The sequence below is a fragment of the Arvicanthis niloticus genome, chromosome 21 (genome assembly GCF_011762505.2).
Source record: "Arvicanthis niloticus isolate mArvNil1 chromosome 21, mArvNil1.pat.X, whole genome shotgun sequence".
Lineage (NCBI taxonomy): Eukaryota > Metazoa > Chordata > Mammalia > Rodentia > Muridae > Arvicanthis > Arvicanthis niloticus.
In genome coordinates, this window is record NC_047678.1 from 43,544,785 (window position 1) to 43,563,659 (window position 18,875).

General features: G+C 44.4%; 1 protein-coding gene across 1 annotated transcript in view; it reads left to right on the top strand.

The window, feature by feature from the left end:
- Lars2 (leucyl-tRNA synthetase 2, mitochondrial) overlaps positions 1 to 18,875 on the top strand; it is a 95,725-nt gene that overhangs the window by 19,621 nt on the left and 57,229 nt on the right. The window contains exons 4-5 of the mRNA XM_034484298.2: positions 5,924 to 6,015; positions 8,064 to 8,124. Of these exons, the coding sequence (XP_034340189.1) occupies positions 5,924 to 6,015; positions 8,064 to 8,124 (153 nt within the window). The remainder of the gene's footprint in view (positions 1 to 5,923; positions 6,016 to 8,063; positions 8,125 to 18,875) is intronic.

Here is an 18,875-nt window from a genome sequence, read left to right on the forward strand (position 1 = left end):
AAAAGCCACATCATCTTACAACTAACCAGCAGACTGTAAAGTTCTTCTAGTGAATGGTTTGGACAGTCTTGGCTCAGAAGTGAAGGGTAGGAAACTATGGCTATCTTTTCTGGTCTGTGTTATTTGGGATTCAGTCTGTAGCTTTGCTTTTCTAAGCATGCTCTCTACTACTCCAATCCAGAGATAATATCATGTGCTGGATTGTGATACATGACGCCTGAGTTTTGTTTTTGAAGCAGGGTCTTATTGTGTAACTCAGGTTAACTTTGAACTCATGATCCTCCCACCTGAACTTCCTGAATGCTGGAATTACAGATGCATGCCACCTACCAGAATACAGTTCACTGCCAGAAGGACAGAGGCATTTGGGCATATTGCAGTGGTGCTTGGGTCTTTACTCTCTATTTCTCACACATTGGGAGTAAGACATCCTACAGCAAGGGAACGGGCTGTGCATGTGGTCCCAGGTCTTATGACCAGGCACCTTCCTGGTTTAAGAAATTTTGCTTGCAGGGACATTTAGTTCAGTGTCCTGATAGATGATAGCAAGACAGTTGAGTTATAAGAAGGACCCCCCATAGGGGTGAGACAGTTGAGTTTGTTAATTTTTTGCCAAGAATCTGAAATGTTAAGGAAGCTTAAGATTTTTCTAACTTTATGTTCATGGACAGCTTAAGTAACATGTGACCTAAGAATATATTCTTGTATTTTTCCATCTGAAAATTAAAATAAAAATGAATACGTTTGTTACATAAATCTAGAGTTCATGTGTATTGGGTATTCATGTGTACATATGTGTGTGACAGTGTCTCTCTGTGTTGACTTTATCTAAAAATCAGGACAGCACCTAATAGAATGTTAATAGGCAGAAACATTGGACTGGTGCCATCGGTGGTTTTGACAAAGATACCAAGTAATGATTGAGTTCCCCTTTCTGCAGAACAGTTACACAACAGTTACCGTGTTCTTCCCAGGAAGCGACCTGGGAGAATTCAGTGCAGAGTGAGCAGAATTCAAGTGTAGGCCTGGCAGAATGGAAGAACTCCTGAATAACCCAGAATAGGGCTTTTTAGTTCCTGGAATAAAAAAAAAAAAAAAAAAAAAAAAGCCAACACAGGAGGACTGTGTCATCTGCAGATAAAAGCAATATTCCAGAACAGGCTGTATGCCAAAGGTGCTTGTTTAATGAGGCTGATGCTTCCTGGTTCCAGGGGAATGAAACCCAGCTTAGCCCAAGTTCAGCAAAAAAAGGAGTTTGGTGTTTGTTTCTTTGTTTGTTTTTAACAAATCCTGACAAAACTCACAGGATCCAAGAAAATGTTGCAAGAGCCCAGACACCCTGGGTACTTGGACCAGGTCCTTGGGGTTCATCTGAGCATGGACCCTCCTCAGCTCCCATTCTGCTTTTTCAGATGAGGTTTATCTACCACTGAGAAACCTTGTGGGTCTCCATCACTACAGCAGCCAGCCTAGCTTCAGGCTAGCCCAGGGAAGGGTCCAAACCCTTCTCTGTCAGGGAATGGTTTTTTTTTTTTTGTTTTGTTTTTGTTTTTTTTTTTTTGATTTTTCGAGACAGGGTTTCTCTGTGTAGCCCTGGCTGTCCTGGAACTCACTCTGTAGACCAGGCTGGCCTCGAACTCAGAAATCCACCTGCCTCTGCCTCCCAAGTGCTGGGATTAAAGGCATGCGCCACCACCACCCGGCCAGGGAATGAATGGTTTTGAAACTGGTCATCCACCCCATGGCTGCAGGAAGCTTAAGAGGAAGCAGTTTCTGGGAGGGGCAGACACTTTTAGGGAGGATGGAACACTATATGGGTCAGCTATCTTTCATGGGAGGAAAGAGACTTCATGTTCCAACTGGGTTAGGGTATGTCTACTCATGTTCCCAAAGCTGCATAGAATAGATTCACTCAGCAAATGTTAGAATTCTGGTTTTAGAGATTTGATTCATCATACTTAGGCAGGAGTGAGCTCCTAGTAGGTAGTAAGAGCAAAGGACCCATGGTGGGAACTGCAAACCTCCCATATGTGCTACACCAGGAGGGGGGTGTTAAGGTCAAAAGGAAGTATAAGGGTTACAAAATTAAACCAAGAGCACTAAAGATAGAGACAATTATACTTGCATCTGGCTATGAGCCATCCAGGTGGACCGTAAGAGACAATTAGGCTCCAAGGAACAAGGCCACGGATAACAGGTTGGCTGGCTAGCTTTCATAAGACCTTTCCCCTTTGGGAGATACATGCTAGGTAGTGTTGCTTATTACATATTCTTGCTTTTAATGCATTGCTTCTAATACAGTTAATTGTAAGAGCCTGAGGTGTAGCAAGGATGGCTTATAATTTTAGGAAAGAGATCCCAGACTATAATGAAGACAAGGGAATAACCAAGAACACTGCAGCTGCTTCTTGGTAGCTGTGAGAATGAAGAGATATAATTATATATACATATATATATGATATAATATTTGTATTATATATATGTATATATACATATATATGTGTATATATATATTATATATATATGAACAGCACTTGGGACTCCCAAAAGGTCAGAGATCGCAGCACCAGCTGGCGACTGACCAATGGCCAGACAGTCAAGAGGAAGGAAGACAGCACAGTCAGGGAGCCAAGTCAACAGTTGGTAAGACACCCAAACAAATGGGAAGGAAGTGACCCTGGCTAAAGTAACTAGCAGCTTAGCAGACAGTCATGGTCAATAAGCCCAACTAAGGTGAACAGAGGGCTCTCAATTACCCTTAACTGGGGGCAATGCACGGATATCAGATGGTTCTTATTGGTTGGCCCAGGGGTACATGCTGTGAGTATGTGGGCCTTTCCCCGTTTTTGCCCATGATAACCCAGAGAATTAACCATTCTCAATAGTGATTACCTCAGTCTTTTGTCCAGTCTCTGCCATTGCCCTATAAGAACCTGGGCAAAGAAAATGGTTCTTCTGTCTTGGAAACTCCAGCCTCCCTCTTGAGAGTTTCTTCTCACTTTTTCTTAAGTTCTTGATTGTTGTATGATAATTCTTAATAAAGCCTGCTCCCATCTTACATACTCCCACGAGAATCTGTGTCTTTAATCTTCATTGGTGTGGGACAACAAACTCAGCATCTCTGTCCCATGTTGACTTTTTTTTTTTTTTTTTGTGAACTTGAACATCCAGCATCTTACGTCTTTTGGCCATGCACAACTGTGTTGTGAAAGGTCCCAGAAACCCTGCATCAGTACTTTGTATTTAGTACAGGTGCCTGTGATGTAATGTTAAATGAAAAAGGCAGGTCATGAAATATTTATGTATGGGTAGTTCTATTCCCATAAAAACCACATGTTCACATATGTGTTTGGATGCAACTTTGCCTGTATGTGTATCTCTGCACCGTGTGCATACAGTGCCCACAGAGCCCAAAAGAGGGCGTCTGATGCTCTAGGCCTGGAATTACAGACAGGTGTTAACTGCCCTGTGAGTTTTGGGAATCAAATCTGGGTCCTTTGGAAGAGCAGCTGGTGCTCCCAACCACTGAGTTATCTCTCCAGTTCCTACTATATTGTGTTTTTAATTTGAATGGCATCAAATGAAGAAAAAAAGAAATCTGTTCCTGGTTGACTCCAGAAGAGCTATGACTACGGGAGCGTGTAGAGGGCAGATAGGCCTTGTGCATACAGATGATCGCTGGAGAAGCCAGGGAAGTTAGCCATGAAGTCATTCTTCAAAGGAAGGGGATGTTTATTTGTCTTCCTCCTAGAACGCTTAGGATGGATGTAGTGTACAACCTGGTTATGCTTTGTTATCTACTGAGCCCAGCCCACCCCCCCCTAGTGTTTATACTTTCTTATCCCAGATCCTTTCCCCCTAAGTCTTGAGCATTGCTTTGGGTCATAAAACCCACCCATACAAGATGTCACTTGTCCTTACAACAGCCTAAGTGACTTCTATGTTATCTTAGGTCCAGGCTAATCCTGGCACCTCAGTCATTCTCCCTAGACCTCAAATCTTGAGCGGTATCTCTGAGTCAACAGAACTCATCCTTATGAAAGAAGCCAGATGTACTTTGGAAAGAATTTCAATGTAAACATGTCTTTAAGTTCTGCTGTGCACGTGGGACTGAATTAATTGTTATTGGAGAGCTTTTTTTCTTCTTCAGAATTCTATTGTGCTTAAATATAGCTAAAATAAAGCAACTGGTGTCAGACTCTCAAAGTTTGGCCCTGACCAGGTACTGAGGTTGGGCTGTGTCTAGTTTCATTCTTTACTTACCTAGATTGTTTCTCTGTCATCTGTAAAGCCTGCAGGGACAGCCTACCCCCACCATCTACCTACCCCCAACCCCCACCACAGGAACTGACCTACTAGCCAGTTTTTACTTAGCCTTAATTAAACTTATATGTGGCTGGTGGCTGCCACATCAGAGCATGGTTCTATACTTGGGAAATTCTGGATGAGATGGATATTTTGAAACCCTTGACATTTAATTTTTCTGAGACAAAGTCTCTCTGGCTCTTATTGGTGTTCTTGTTAGACATGCTGTCACTATGTTGACCAAACTCACCTGGAACTCATGAAGATCTTAAGACAAGGTCTCTTAATCAACACTAGCTCCCCAGACAGCTTGTTCTCAGGGTTTCTGTTACTAACCTTCAGCGGTCGGTTAGAGGTGGGCTTCGGGCATTTATGTGGGTCTTGGGGATCCAGACTCCCATTCTTTTGCCCTGGAGGCACTTTAATCACTGAGCCGTCTCATCTCCCAAGCCCTGTTTGGGTATTTTAATGAATTATAGTTTATTCTGAGACACTCTGGAGTGCCTCTTCCTGAGCCAGTGACACGTTTTAATAAGAGGACAGTATTCTAGCCTTCCTCTTGGCCACCTTTTTTTTCATATGTTGTTGTGGACTGCACTGCCCCATGCTTTGGGGCTACTATGTTGCTGTCCACCCTGTCCCACACTTTGGGGCTAAGTGCTCTGGTCAAGAGAGAGAGTGGGGATGGAGGGGCAAGAGACTCGAAGAATAGAGACAAGACAGGGTGTGTAGTCAAGTCTCCTTTACTGTCTCCTATTGACTTCTCCTAGTGACTCGATTGCAAGGAAATCCTGGGTATTTATAAGCACAAGCAGGAGAACACAGGTGAAGACATTTTACCATGTGCACCATGCAGGGGGGGTGGGTCACTAAACAGCAAAACAAGCTATGTGGGATAAACAAGATGTTTGTCAGAGTGTGCTTCAGCTGTTGTAGGCTATTGAAAAACAAGTCTCTCATCAGAGTATATGGCTCCAGATGGCTGCAAAGTTGATAGCTGCTTGCTAGCCGCTTTTTTTCTGCTTAAAGTCAGCTCCCAACAGATCCCCCTTTTTAAATTTTTTTCAAAAAGGAAGGCTGGGAAAACTTACGGAAACCGTGCCTGTCCTAGGTTGGAACAAAGGACCCCAGCCTCCCTTTCCTGTCCTTGGATACTCAACAATATGTGAATTTTATAAAGCTTTATATGAAGCTTTCTGGATATCACTCAACCCTTTACTCCCACCTCACTGTCTGGTCATGGCGATGTCTCAGGTGTTATGGGATGACTGATAGTGGTTCTGCATCTGGACTTGGAGCATGTTCTTTGAAGAGTTTGTAGGGCAGAGGGTTGCTTTATCATTTCCTTTAAAAATTTCCTCCAGACTAGACTCCCGAGTCCCTGTTAACAGGGTTCTGTTAAAGTTAAAGATGGTGATGGGCAATGGAAGGAGGAGGAATCATGACACATGTCTGTCCTGGGACTTAGGTACCATGTGAAGAGGGCAGCCTCTTAGAGTCAGGCGGATGAGGGAGGAAGCAGGAGAAAAGCTGTTTCTTCCTGCTAAGGCACAACTCCTTTCGTAAGACCATTTTTCTTTTTTTCTCTTTAATTTTTCACTTTGTTCTGTTATACCAGGTCATCAACCCCATGGGGTGGGATGCGTTCGGATTGCCTGCTGAAAATGCTGCCATAGAGAGGAATTTGCACCCAGAAAGCTGGACCCAGAGGTAAGTATTTAAGACATATTCAAGTACTCATAAGGAGAGAAACCTTTTAAAAACCCTTTTAAGCCTATGCACAAGAGAGAACTGAAAGCAAAAAAAAAAAAAAAAAAACACCACAAAACAAATCACAACACTGGCAAATTGCCAGGATGTAAATAAACAGGATTGTGCACACTGGTGTTTGTCTAGCTAGTTAGTCACTTGTAGGAAGGTGAATGTGTGTCACAGTGCACATGGAGAGGTCAGGGAACAGTTTATGAGAGGAAGCTTCCATCATGCTATTGTGGGGTTCAACCCAGGCTGTCAGGCTAGGTGACAAACACCTTTACCATTGAGCCACTGCAGCTCCCGACTCTTGCCTTTTCATGCTCTGTGATCCTGAGAAGTGCCAGAGCAGGCTCTCTGCTTGCTTATTCGGATGCTTGTTATTTACAAACTGTTCTTTCTTGGAGCATTTACCTTTATGAAGGAAACAAGGAAGAGAGCGTTGCATTTGCTCAGTTTCATCAGTGCTTCTCGGCTGCTGGACCTGAGTCTGAACCATAGCCAAACGCTGCATTCTGACTTTCCCTGAAGATTAAATTTTTGTTTTCTTCATTTATGAGCAAGGAGCAACTTAGTAAGATATACAGCTACCAGAGGCTGGGTGTGGTTTTCTCTTACTGCCCCATGGCCCAGACTTCCTAGCCTTCTCCCTGCTAGTGAAGTACTGAACACTGTACATCAGAATCTTCTGGGACCCCTCATCATCTCACTCTTCAGATGCAGGACAGTTCCAGGCCTGTCTTTGGCACCTCCACTGCCTCCTCCTCCCCTCTCCCCTCCCCTCCCCTTCCCTTCCCTTCCCTCCTCTCCTCTCCTCCCCCCTTCCCCCTCCTCTCCCCTTTCCCTTTTCTTTCCCCTCCCACATCCTCTCTTCTCCTCCCTCCTCCTCTTTCCTCTTTTCTCCTCCCATCCCCTTACTCCCCATTTTTTTTGTGTGTGTGTAAAATGCATTTACATTTTAGTGAAAGTGCCCAGCTGAGTATGTGTACTGGGGAGCCAAGTGTCTTCCTGTATCACCTTGCTATCCTGAAGTAGGTCTCACTGAGATGGAGGCTCACCATTTCAGCTAGTCTGGCTTGTCAGTGAGCTCTCAAGACCTGCTTGCCTGTGTCCACCCCAATGCAAGGGTTATGGTATGCAAGCCATGCCTGGCTTTTACAGGGATAGTGGGGATTTGTATTCAGGTTCTTGTGCTTGTGAACCTAGCACCTTTCCACTCCGCCCTCCCCCATCTCCCCAGCCCCATGACCACCTTTTCTTGTTTCTATCCAAAGCTGCATGGCAGCAAACTCACTGTACTCTCTATCCATCATACAATTAATTCTAGATTAATAGAAGTGATCAAAAAGGAAAAAAAAAGAGAAAATGACAACTCAAAGTAGATTAAACATGGCATAAGCTGATTCTAGCAACAAGAATTATAAATTGGTTAGTGCACTTCTCATCCAATTTGAGAGCAGTTTTAGGTTCTGATAGATGGAACACTGTGTTATTTTGAATTTCCCCAATTTATACATTAAGAAGTGTGTGTGTGTGTGTGTGTGTGTGTGTGACAGACATTTACACACTCAGTTCTGGGGATTACACGCACCAGGCAAGGGCTTCTTCCACTGAGCTCCAAACCACCCAGCACATAAGGGTTTGTTTGTGTTTTTGTTTTTTTCAATCACTTTAAAACTTGCTTGCTTGATTTAACAGTGTAGAGCACAGACATGTGGAAGCCAGGATCACACATTCAAGAGGCTGCTTGTTAGAGCAGCCACAGGAAGGAGCTGCCCCAGTGGCATCTAGTAGATGAGCAAGTCCGGCTCATAGGTGTCTGCTAGCATACTGGTATTTTACTGATTCTTATGGATTGATTTTTTTCATCCTTGCCAGGGCAAAGCAACAGTTATGCTTCTTTGACTGAGCTAGACTTTGTAAATTTTCTAAAACATTCTAAAAAGCTAGTCTGTTTGTGGCCCTGCTCCCTCTCAAAATCAAACTTGCTTCCCTTTGTCTCACAGCAATATTAAACACATGAGAAAGCAGCTCGATCGGCTCGGCCTGTGCTTCAGCTGGGACAGGGTGAGTCAGCTTGGCTTCCTGTGCTCCGTTCAGGGAGGGCCTGGGAGACTGAGGCCCTTCCTCCAGTTTGGGTTGGGAAAAGGAAAAGAAAGTGACAAATCTCTGGAGAGAAGCTTAGCACTCCACACGCAAAAGAATCCAGAGTGGGTATTTTGTCTGAATACAAATAATTTTCTGTGGATTAAGCTAAGAGAGCTAACTTCTCATTTGATTTCATAATGGGTTGGGCTGTGTGTGTGTGGCAAAGACTCTGCACAAGGATTTCTGGCTCACAGCAACAGTTTAAAAGGATTATTGGCATAAACATAAAAGTGATTAAATATTAACTTGCTGGTCCTTTGGGTGATGAACTGGCCATTCATTTATATTTTGTTCTGAATTCAGAATTGGTATGCGCAAGCCCATGGTGATTCTGGCACTTACAGTCTTTAGTGTGTAAATCTTCCAAGAAGTCACAACAAATCAAAGCCAGTGGGAAATTCCAGACTCCGAGGGTTACAGATGAGTACCTGGGGGTCATGCCAACTGTGAGAGGAGACCTTTAGAGCCCAGCCCAGGCGTTGGGGGAGTAGGCTGCTGAGTAAGGAAGACGACTGTTTGCCTTTCAGTGAAAGGTCTCTTCCATGCCATGATTCCTCTCAGCACCCACTCACTCAGCAGACTGGTCGGTTTGGCTGAAGCACTGGGGTAAATGCAAAATCAAGTCCCTTCCTTCCCCAGTCACCTCCGAAATGAAGAGTACAGTGGGAAAGACAAGGGAGGTACAGTTAAAAAGGCCTTGGCTTTTTGGCTTTGATTTTCTTTTCCTGCCCCAGATCATGTTGCCATGAGCACCCAGTGGGGATTGTTGGTAGAGAGTAAAATGCAAGGCCATCTCAGAGAGCTGGCCCTGAACTCAGAGGTGGCATTAATGGCTTCCTTAAGTGCATGTGTGCATTCGTGCATGTGTGCATGTATGTGTGTGTGTGTGTGTGTGTGTGCATGTGTGTATAAAACCTAGGGCTCCAGCTCCAGCCCATATTTATTTTCTAATTAGAATTTTTTAAAAGGTGTGTGAATGTTTTATGTGTGCATATGTCTGCACCATGCACTTGCCTGTTGACTGTGAAGACCAGGAGAAGGTGTCAGATGCCTTCAGATTGGAATCAGAAATGGTTGTGGGTGCAGGAGATCAAACATGGGACCTCTAGAAGAGCAGAAACTGCTCTTAACTGCTGAGTCATCACTCTAGCTCCTCAAATTCAACTTTTTAAAAACAGTTGTGGGAGGCGCTTAGGAAGAATTGGGGTTAGGTTTCTCAATCCACACGACAGCTCCCAGCCAGGAGGCTCGGATCCTTTCTGAAGGCACAGCACTCACATGGTTTGCTTACAGACAGCCCACAAAGCACCGAGGACATATAAGATAAAATAAAAAATTAAAACCATAGTTATAAGTGTCCTTTTTTTCATGCTTTCTTACATTTGACATTTTTGTTTGTTTTTTTCTCTATTTGAAAATATCAGTTCTAGATTGTATTCTGCTAAAATGTAAAACATGTTTGCTTGTTTTTAGCAGCACATGCTAGGTATAACCACTAAAAATATAAAATAGCCTTTTTACATTTTCTACTTTTGCTATAGCCCCATTTTCAGGAATTTTAGCTTTTGTAAGTGAGGGCACAATGAAACCATTGTTTCTGCCCCATAGGTAGAAGGAAGGTTTACTGGGGATCAAACTGCCAAGGTTATCTCTCATGGAGGGATGGGTGGCAGAGAGAACTGAAAAATGGCAGAAAAAGAAATTGGACTTCATATGGCAGTCAGTAGGGTGGATTGGCTTGCTCTTACACAAGGTCAAACAAACAATGGGTTGCTGTCCCAAGACGCCATAGTTAACTGCAGAGCTGCCGGCTGCATATGAGCAGGAGCCAGGGCAGCCGAGCTGCCGTGCTGTTCATAGCCTGTTTGTACTGCCAGAGCTTACAGTGGGATAAGGGTGGGTGTCTACTGAGAACATCACTGACACTTACAGCCTCAGTAGGGCTACGAAGCTACTAAGAGTGCCATCTGTACCTTACTGCTGCATAGGGCCCGGTTGCCACTGAGTGCTTGTGGCGTCCCTTTGTTTCTATTTCTCTTGCTTTCTCAGCCTGGTGTAATTTCATCAGTAAAGAACTCAGGGGTTGGAGAGGTGATGCAGCAGGTAAAGAATGCTTGACATACAATCGTAAGGTCTAGAGTTTGGATCCCAGCACATATATAACTCATATAACATGCGTTACACACACCTGTAATTCCCGGTTAGAGTGGGGTGGGGACGGCAGGATCATCTTGGCTTGCTAGATTCTAGCCTAGCTGGCAGAATGTGAGTCCCAGGTTCAAAGACAGACCCTGCCTCAAAGGACGAGGCAGAAAGTGATAGAAGATACTCAGTGTTCTCTTCCTAACTCATATGAATGTACGAGTGTGTGTTCCTGCACACATATGTGTACACACGGGGGTGAGGGAGAGGGGAGGGAAGAAGGGGGAAAAGGGGAGGGTAGAGAGAGTAGAAGGGAGGAAGGGAGGGAGGGAGGGAGGGAGAGAGAGAGAGAGAGAGAGAGAGAGAGATTGGGGCATTCTTTGGAATAGCAGTTTACACGTTTCATGTTTCCAGGGCCATGTGGGATTTCTTCATGCTGCGGGCTCATTTGTTTCAGCCTTCTCTTCCCCACTGTTAGACGGTGATTGCAATTCAGGAATAATGTCCTCTTCATCCCAAACACACAGGCCTGCATCCTTCCTGCCTGAGTTCATTCTCAGACACCATGGTTAAGCTTACAGAATGGGAAGTTGTTATGACTTCAAGGTCCTGGCTCCTTATTCACGGATATGACTAAACATCAGATAAGAAGGGTCAAACCCTAAAAATGACAAGGCCGGCAGGATAGTAGATATACTTTTACATGAGGTGGGTTTTTTTTTTTTTTTTTTTAATTTTGAAAGAATCAAAAACATTTTTTAAAGTACTTTGAAAGGTAAGTGCCTGGCAACCAGGTTGGGGAGAAGCTCCCCTCGTGAGAGCTCAGAGCCGGTTGCCTTGACAACACGTGGCAGGCGCTGCAAGTCTCCTTTTAGGTTCTTACAAGTGAAACCATCTGTCTGCCCAGTCTCTAGCTCTGAGTCTCTGGTGTTCCCTTAGAAGAATGAGTGCCTCCTGTGGGTGTTCCCTGTAGTCCAAACTCAGCTTTGAGGGGGCAAGGTGGGACCTTTGAAGTGAATTTGCTGTGTATCTTTTGAGACTAACATGTTTCAGTCATCCTGAAGTTCTGACCATGTCTTGGCACATGTGCATGCCCCACTAGGTCAGTGTTTACCAGCCACTTCTCTTCCTCCACTGGAACCCTAGCCAAAACAAAGCGGAACAAAAACAAACAAACAAAACCCCCAAATTTCTAGGTTAGGAGCAGGGAAAATGTGTAGTCACTAAAATGCCTCCTGTACAAGCACAAGCACCTGAATTTGGATCCCCAGCACCTACGTTAAAATCTGGGCTAGGACTGGGGTGTTGGGGCAGGAGGATGCCTGGAACCAGCCCAGCTAAATTGATAAGCTCCACGTTAGTGAGACCTTGTCTCAAACAAAATGGAGAGTGTTGAAGATATCCATTGTCTACCTCTGGTCTTGACATGCTCATATGTGAACACAGACATGCACATGTACAGACCCCCACCCTGCACGCGCACACACCCACACCCACCCACACACACACTGATGGGCTATTGGGCATTTTTTAATGACCTTTTCTAAGTTTATTGTTTCATTTCTTGGTCTTTGTCTCAGGTGGAATTGTTCACATGGTGGCAAGTTTCTCCAACTCATTGCTTAGTGGAAGTGCAAATAGCTCTGTGGCTGCCACTGTTTGCTTTGTGGGCTGATAGAGAAGGCATTTGCTTCCAACTCCTGGCCTTCACCCATGAGCCCTCCCCCCCCGCCCCCCCGCCCCCCGCCCCCCGCCCCCCCAAAAAAATGCCTTCACATTTCAGGAAACCGAGAGACCCAGCCTTGTGAAAGTATCTATTAGAAGATTCTGCCCTGGTGAACCTGAAAGTTTGAGGATGTTTCAAATCATATAAATTTTATCAGTGTTCCTTCTAGAAAGATGGAGTGCTGGTCTCTGCCCACCTAGACTGACAACAAATTGCAACTCAAACTAGTTAATCTCTGTTGATTTATGGAAGGTGTTCTGTCCCTAAATGTCAGGTTGGCAAAGTTGTGCTTTGTTAGACTGCCTTGATGAAGTTCTTGTCAGTTGGTAAAGAATAATTACCAAGAAATTTACCAAATTGTTGCTTTTTTTTTGCATATGGGCAAGCAACTATGGGTTGGAGAAATTGTCAAGATACCAGGTTCTCTCTCTCTCTCTCTTTCTCTCTCTCTCTCTCTCTCTCTCTCTCCCTCTCTCTCTCCCTCTCTTTCTCTCCCTCTCTCTCCCTCTCTCTCTCCCTCTCTTTCTCTCTCTCCCTCTCTCTCTCCCTCTCTTTCTCTCTTTCCCTCTCTTTCTCTCTCTCTTTCCCTCTCTTTCTCTCTCTCTCCCTCTCTTTCTCTCTCCCTCTCCCTCCCTCTCTCTCTGCCTCTTTCCTGCCTCTTCTAAAGAGGAGCTATTTTCAGTAAGAAAGACAATGTCTTCAAAACTGCATGCCTCGGTCTCCCTGCTGTTAACATTCTGAATTTTCTTTAAGAAATATAGAACACGAACCTTTCAAATCACTTAAGAACTTAACTTGTGGCCCTGGATTTGGAAAGCAAGACCTTTAAGGAACACACACACACACACACTATAAAAGTGCGGTGCCTGGCATTTGTCAGTTTGGGTTTTTTTTAATGTTCATTTTCAGCCTAAAGATAGTCCTGCATGGAAGAACATGATCGCATGAAAATGAGTGCTTAGACAAATGTTTAAGATTAATGAATTACCCTGATATTAACGCCTTTTCCTTCAATTCTGCAAAGATGTGAGCAGGGAAGGAATAGGAGATGCAAGCAGAGATGGAAACTGGCAGATAGAAGGAAGAGGAACAAAGGAAAGAGGCCAGGGGAAGTCCACAGTGGGGTCTCAGTGAGCCTGGGTGAAGGATCATGGGGATGATGGTCCAGAAAGGAGGAGGGAGGCCATGTGGCCTAGTGTGGGCCTGACAATGTCAAGGAGCCACTGGGAAAGGTGTGGCTAGGAGGGAATGCAACAGGACCCTGACCTGGGAAGCTGGTGGATGTCAAGGTGCCAGCAGGCTTGCTTCTCTTTCCTAAGGCAGATGGAAGGCATGAGATAGACGGGCATGGATGAGATGCTGAGGAAGATGGTGACACTGAAAATCCTCGGACTCCTCTGAGGTAGAGAAAAGGTCATCTTTCTGGACCTGAGCCTAGTTGTGTGTAGCCGGACTTGGAACGCCAACTCTCCCTGACATTCTCTTCCCTGGACAGTACTCTGAGTCTGTAGAATTGAGTTATGAGTGAATGCACATGCATAGTGCCTACCGGTGAGTGTCTTAGCATGAAGGCCTAGTGGGACAAGCCTGTAATCCCAGTACTCAGGGGGCAGAGGCAAACAAGTTTCTCTAAGTTTGAGGCCAGCCTGGTCTACAGAGTGAGTTCCAGGACAGCCAGGGATACATGGAGAAACCCCGTCCTGGAAAACAAACAAATGACCCAGCAGGTAAAAGAGAACAGAAGTATACTGAGCCAATATGACACTAAATCATTGAGCAGGGGACCTCATTGTGTCTCTTTCCCAAAGGGTACTATTCTGTGTTTTTGATTTGGAAATTGCCAATGATAAACACAGTTCTCCATTGTCTTTGGAGTTTTGGAGGCTCTGCACACAGATTCCTTAAATCGTTGTGTGGTGTGTTAGGGAGACTCTTCTCACATGAGCTGCTGTGAATAAACCAGGAACAATGGTTTCCTTTCTCTAAAAACCTTCTTTATTTATAAAATTATCTAAAACTCTGTCTCAGGCCAGAGTTGCTTTGCCTTGCTTTGTTTTGGAAAAGGGCATCATGATGTAGACCAGGCTAGCCCAAAACTCACTGTGTAGCTCAGACTGGTCTCAAATTCATGGGAATTCTCCTGCCTCAGCCTCCTGAGTATGGAATTATGGGTGTATGTTACCACATCTAGCTTTGCTGTTTTGTAAATACCCTTAACCCCTGGAATGAATGTTTTGTTTAACGAAGACTCATGAACCTTCAGTCCACATCTGAGGGGCTGACAGCGCTGGAAAGTCAGGCTGGTCCTCATCAGATCCCTTCATCCTTACAGCGGTTGCAACGTCTGTGTCAGAAAACACGACTAAGGTCAGAGAGAGTCAAGTGACTGCAGTGGTCCAGGTCATCCAGGGCTGGGGCTTCTGCCTGTAGCCTGTGCTCCTCATAGTCTGACAGCCTGCTTGAGAAGTGAATAATATTCAAGAGTATAAATAACAAGTCTAGACAGTCTGTGCCACATCCTGAACGAGGGAAGGGCATTTGACCTTTAAGCTTTATCCTAGTTTGGTGGTGGACTGTCCCCCACTTGTCCTTGTCACCATTGAGTCATCGGCCTCTCTTATTAACAACTGTTCTTGAGGTTTACTTATTGTTTGGACTTGGGTGGCTTAGCTGGGTCTCCAGTGAAGGGTCTTTCAGGCCAAGGCTAGAAGCATGTGTGTGAAAGCAGGCACACTTACCTGAGAAGCACGTGTGTGAAAGCAGGCACACTTACCTGGTGAGCCACCTTGCTGGCCTTCTCTCCCCTTCCTTGTGCTGGGGATTGAACCCAGAGCCTCTTGCATGCTGCACAAGCATCTCACCACTAGCTCTGTGGGCGCTGCCTTTCCAACACTAGCACCCAGCTCCTTGCCCTCACACTCACCCTGCTGCCTCCATCTTGTGAGCAGGTCACAGTCCTGTACCACTTTTCCTTCTCGTGATTAACTGTGTAGTGAATGTCTGGAACTCACTGTGTAACCCAGGCTGGCCTCAAACCTGCAGTCCTCCTGCCTCAGTCCCCTGTTGCAAGCTTTCTATAGAGAAAGAGAAAAAAGGAAAAGCCCCAGACAAAAACCACAGGAAGAGCTAACAGACCCAAACCAGGACTGTGATAAGTTGTAACACAATGTATGTCCCTTTATCGCCTGGGGATTGCTGAGGGCCCTCTGAGTGTCCTTCCCTGACATCACACTCATCTAGATATTTCTAGAGCAAGGAAGGAGTGATGGAGCACAGATGGGTCCTGAATGCCATGATCCTAAAATCCAGCGCAGTTCTTCAGTACTGTAGACATAACCGGGCTGTGCTGCCTCAGCCTCGTGGACATCATTGATGCCAAATTACTGGGCCACAAGTCACAGTGACATTGGCTTAGTTGTTAGGTTAAGTTATTCAAGGTCATTAGGTGAGAATGGTTGGTTTCCAAGAGGTTATTTTGACCCTTTTTATGTTCTGAGAGAGCATATCTTTTGCCTTGGGTCCTCTAAATCTATGAAATGTTTTCAGCACCAACCCCAGACAGTGTAAAGTGTAAGATTGCAATGTAGAGGAGCCACTTCACTGAGACCCCAGATAGACAGCTAGATGGTGCTCTCTAGAGCTCACAGGATAGAAGAGCTGATACCTTGATAGAGATCCACGAGGAGTGAATTTACCTGCTTTTAGAGCTGTGCACTTGAATTACCTGACTTTAGGTTACAACCAACAGTACCTTATTGCAGGTGTGGGCTTATTTGTGTATGAGTGATTTCCTGCATGTATGTATGTGCACCGTGTGCATGCCTGAAGAGGGTTCGGATCTCTTAGAACTGGACTTACAGACAGGTTTGAGCTGCCAGTGTATGCTTGGACCTGAACCCCAGTCCTTTGCAAGAGCAGCAAATGCCTTTAACTGCTGAGCCATCTCTCCAGCCATGTGAACTCATTTGAAAACAGAGAAAAGTAAGGAAGAGAAATGTTGGGGGATTTAGGGACAGTCAGTCTTATTTGTTTTTCTGATGGTCTCAGCAAGAGACTTATCTACTGGTGCCATCCATGCCTGTGGGCAGATGAGGATGGCAGGGAACCCCACCCACAGAGGCAAGGTGCCTGAGTGGGCCCTGCAGATGTGGTTGGATCTGGATATTTGGGTCCATAGGCTAGATTCCAGGGGATGCTCTTTAAACACTTCTGTGTTGACATCTGTTTTGTGGGAGGGATGAATGTATTGATAACCACACTCCTTTCTAACTTCAAAACAGAAACATTTATTACATGAAAATTTCTAAGTCAGACCACCACTTGGGAACATATTAAATTATTTAAATTTTAGATTTTACAAAAAAAAATTACTTGTTCCCAGCAAACAACATTCCAGCCCTGACCTGTGTCTGGTGCAAGGGTCCCAGTGGTTTGTATCATGTTTAGTGGAGGCCATATCCTATGGAAGAGAGAAACTCAGTAAATTACTGGCCCCAGGAGATGAGATTTAACCTTCTTTGTCACTTTTGTGGATTGCCCACTAGAGAGTTGTCTGACTGATGTTCCTTTGATCTGCCTGTGGCTTCAGACTTAAAGTGAAATAATATAAACCTTTAGATTAACATTGCTCTATTAACATTTAAAGCTGAAAACAGTGTATGCTGCCTCACCCCTGTAATCTAATACTTGGGAGGGTAAAACGGGAAGATTACCTGAGTGTAAGGCCAGCCTGGGTTACATGCAAGATCCCATCCACAAAAATGAGACTATGTAGATCATTTGAGGGGACTGTTTTGTTTTTCAAGGCAGGATCTCTTTGTGTAGCCTTGGCTGTTTAGAACTCACTCTGTAGACCAGGCTGGCCATGAACTCACAGAGATCCACCTGCTTTTTCTGGGATTAAAGGTGTGAATCGCCACTGCCAGGCTAGGGGACTCTCCTTTATATTAGCTCTGTAGTATTAACTCACATGTTCACTAGTTGGTGAGCATGTATGTGTGCTCTCTCTCCCTCTTTCTCTCTCTTACACACACACATACACAAATACACACACACATATGCAACAGTGACAGAGAATTGTTTCTAGACATTGCCACACAATCCCCAGGGAACATAGTTTCTGCTTTAGAAAGGGGGAGGCTGTTACTATTTTCATGGGTGTTAAGCCCAATGGCCTCTTGACTGTAGAACTGTGTTTTGAGTAAGTAGTACACAGTGAACATCTAAAAACAAGGTTTTGATTTTTAGCCAGTTGGCTAAACTAAAAGCTTTTAAGTGATATAATTTTTAAAAAATACCTTTGATGATTTTAGAAGACTAGAATTTTCTTTTGTTCTAATGGGCACATCATGGAAGGCTCTAAAGGGAATAATCTGTGACTCTCAAAATATACATTGCTTGACTTAGTAATGAGGCAGCTGGCCTACCACAGGTAGGAAGGTGCAGCACGGAGAACCAGGGGAGTCTCCTCAGTCCTAGTCCCCTTGCGCAGTTGCCAACAGTGGCCCTGGCCGTACAGCAGCTAGAATTATGTTTTCTCTAGATGTCAGTTGCAGAAGCAACAAATAAAATAGGCCAAGTCCACATGGGAAGTTAGGGAGAAAATGGGGGTGCAGACTCTTTCGCCTCGAGCTAATGATGCCCAAAAGGAACACAAGTGGACAGTTGGCTAATAAGACTCAGTCTACCCTTCCTTTTCTACCTCAGGTAAACTGATTTTCAGAACCACACACCTAGTTGAAGATCATGCTATTCTATTGCTATGTGAATTTTACTCAGTGTCTAGAAACAGATCCAAGGGCTTAAGAGAGTGCCTTATAAAATATCCATCATAAAATATTTTCATTATAATCCATTTATCATATTATATTCATCGGAATGATTTGATATTTCATTATGAGCAACTCAAATAAACATAAAATAAAGTGTTAATGGGCCCCATCCCTAGACCTAACAGTTTGACTTTTTTATATTTGGTTTATGTACTTCCTTAAAACTGTAGTATATAAAGGTTTTTTTTAAAGTTATTTTTACAATAACAAGGTCTAATATATTTCCCATTATCCTCACCCATTCTACCCTTCAGTTCTATTCTAATTTCCTTGTGTGTTTGTGACCACAGCTCAGTGAGAATTTAACTGTGAAACTTATATGAGGTATACAGATTTGTTTTCATATATAGACTCTCATTTGTCCGACTTATTCTTAATTCAGCAGCATTTGGGGGTTGCTTCAGTGTGGGAGGACATAAAATGATGAGTAAAATGGAATAGAAGATGGCTCCTGACATATGTTTGTTAGCAGTGGAAGTCTTATAGGCATTTGTCTAGAAAACTAAAGAGAGCAAGTCTGTGCCATACTAGCAGGTCAGGGCTGAGAAGGCAGCATTAGCACTGATAACGGGATCTGGGGAGGCAAGCTATTCTCTGTCTGCTAGTCTGATCCTTGAGCTGGCAGAGTTTCCTCATGCCTGGCACTCCTATATATGAGGTGCCTGTGGAGTCCCTGGGACCTGGTGGTTCACCATGGCTTAGGTTTTGGCGGGGGCCAGGCTGCTTGGAACCACCATTAGATTATATATTATATATGAGGTGCCTGTGGGGTCCCTGGGATCTGGTGGTTCACCATGGCTTAGGTTTTGGCGGGGGCCAGGCTGCTTGGAACCACCATTAGATTGGCAGATTTGTCTGTGACTCATGATAGGGAGATGGAGCTGGTAGTCAGAGTTGAGTTATTTATTTTACATCTTTACAATTTTTTGTTTATTTATGTATATTGGTGTTTTGTCTGCACGTATGTTTCC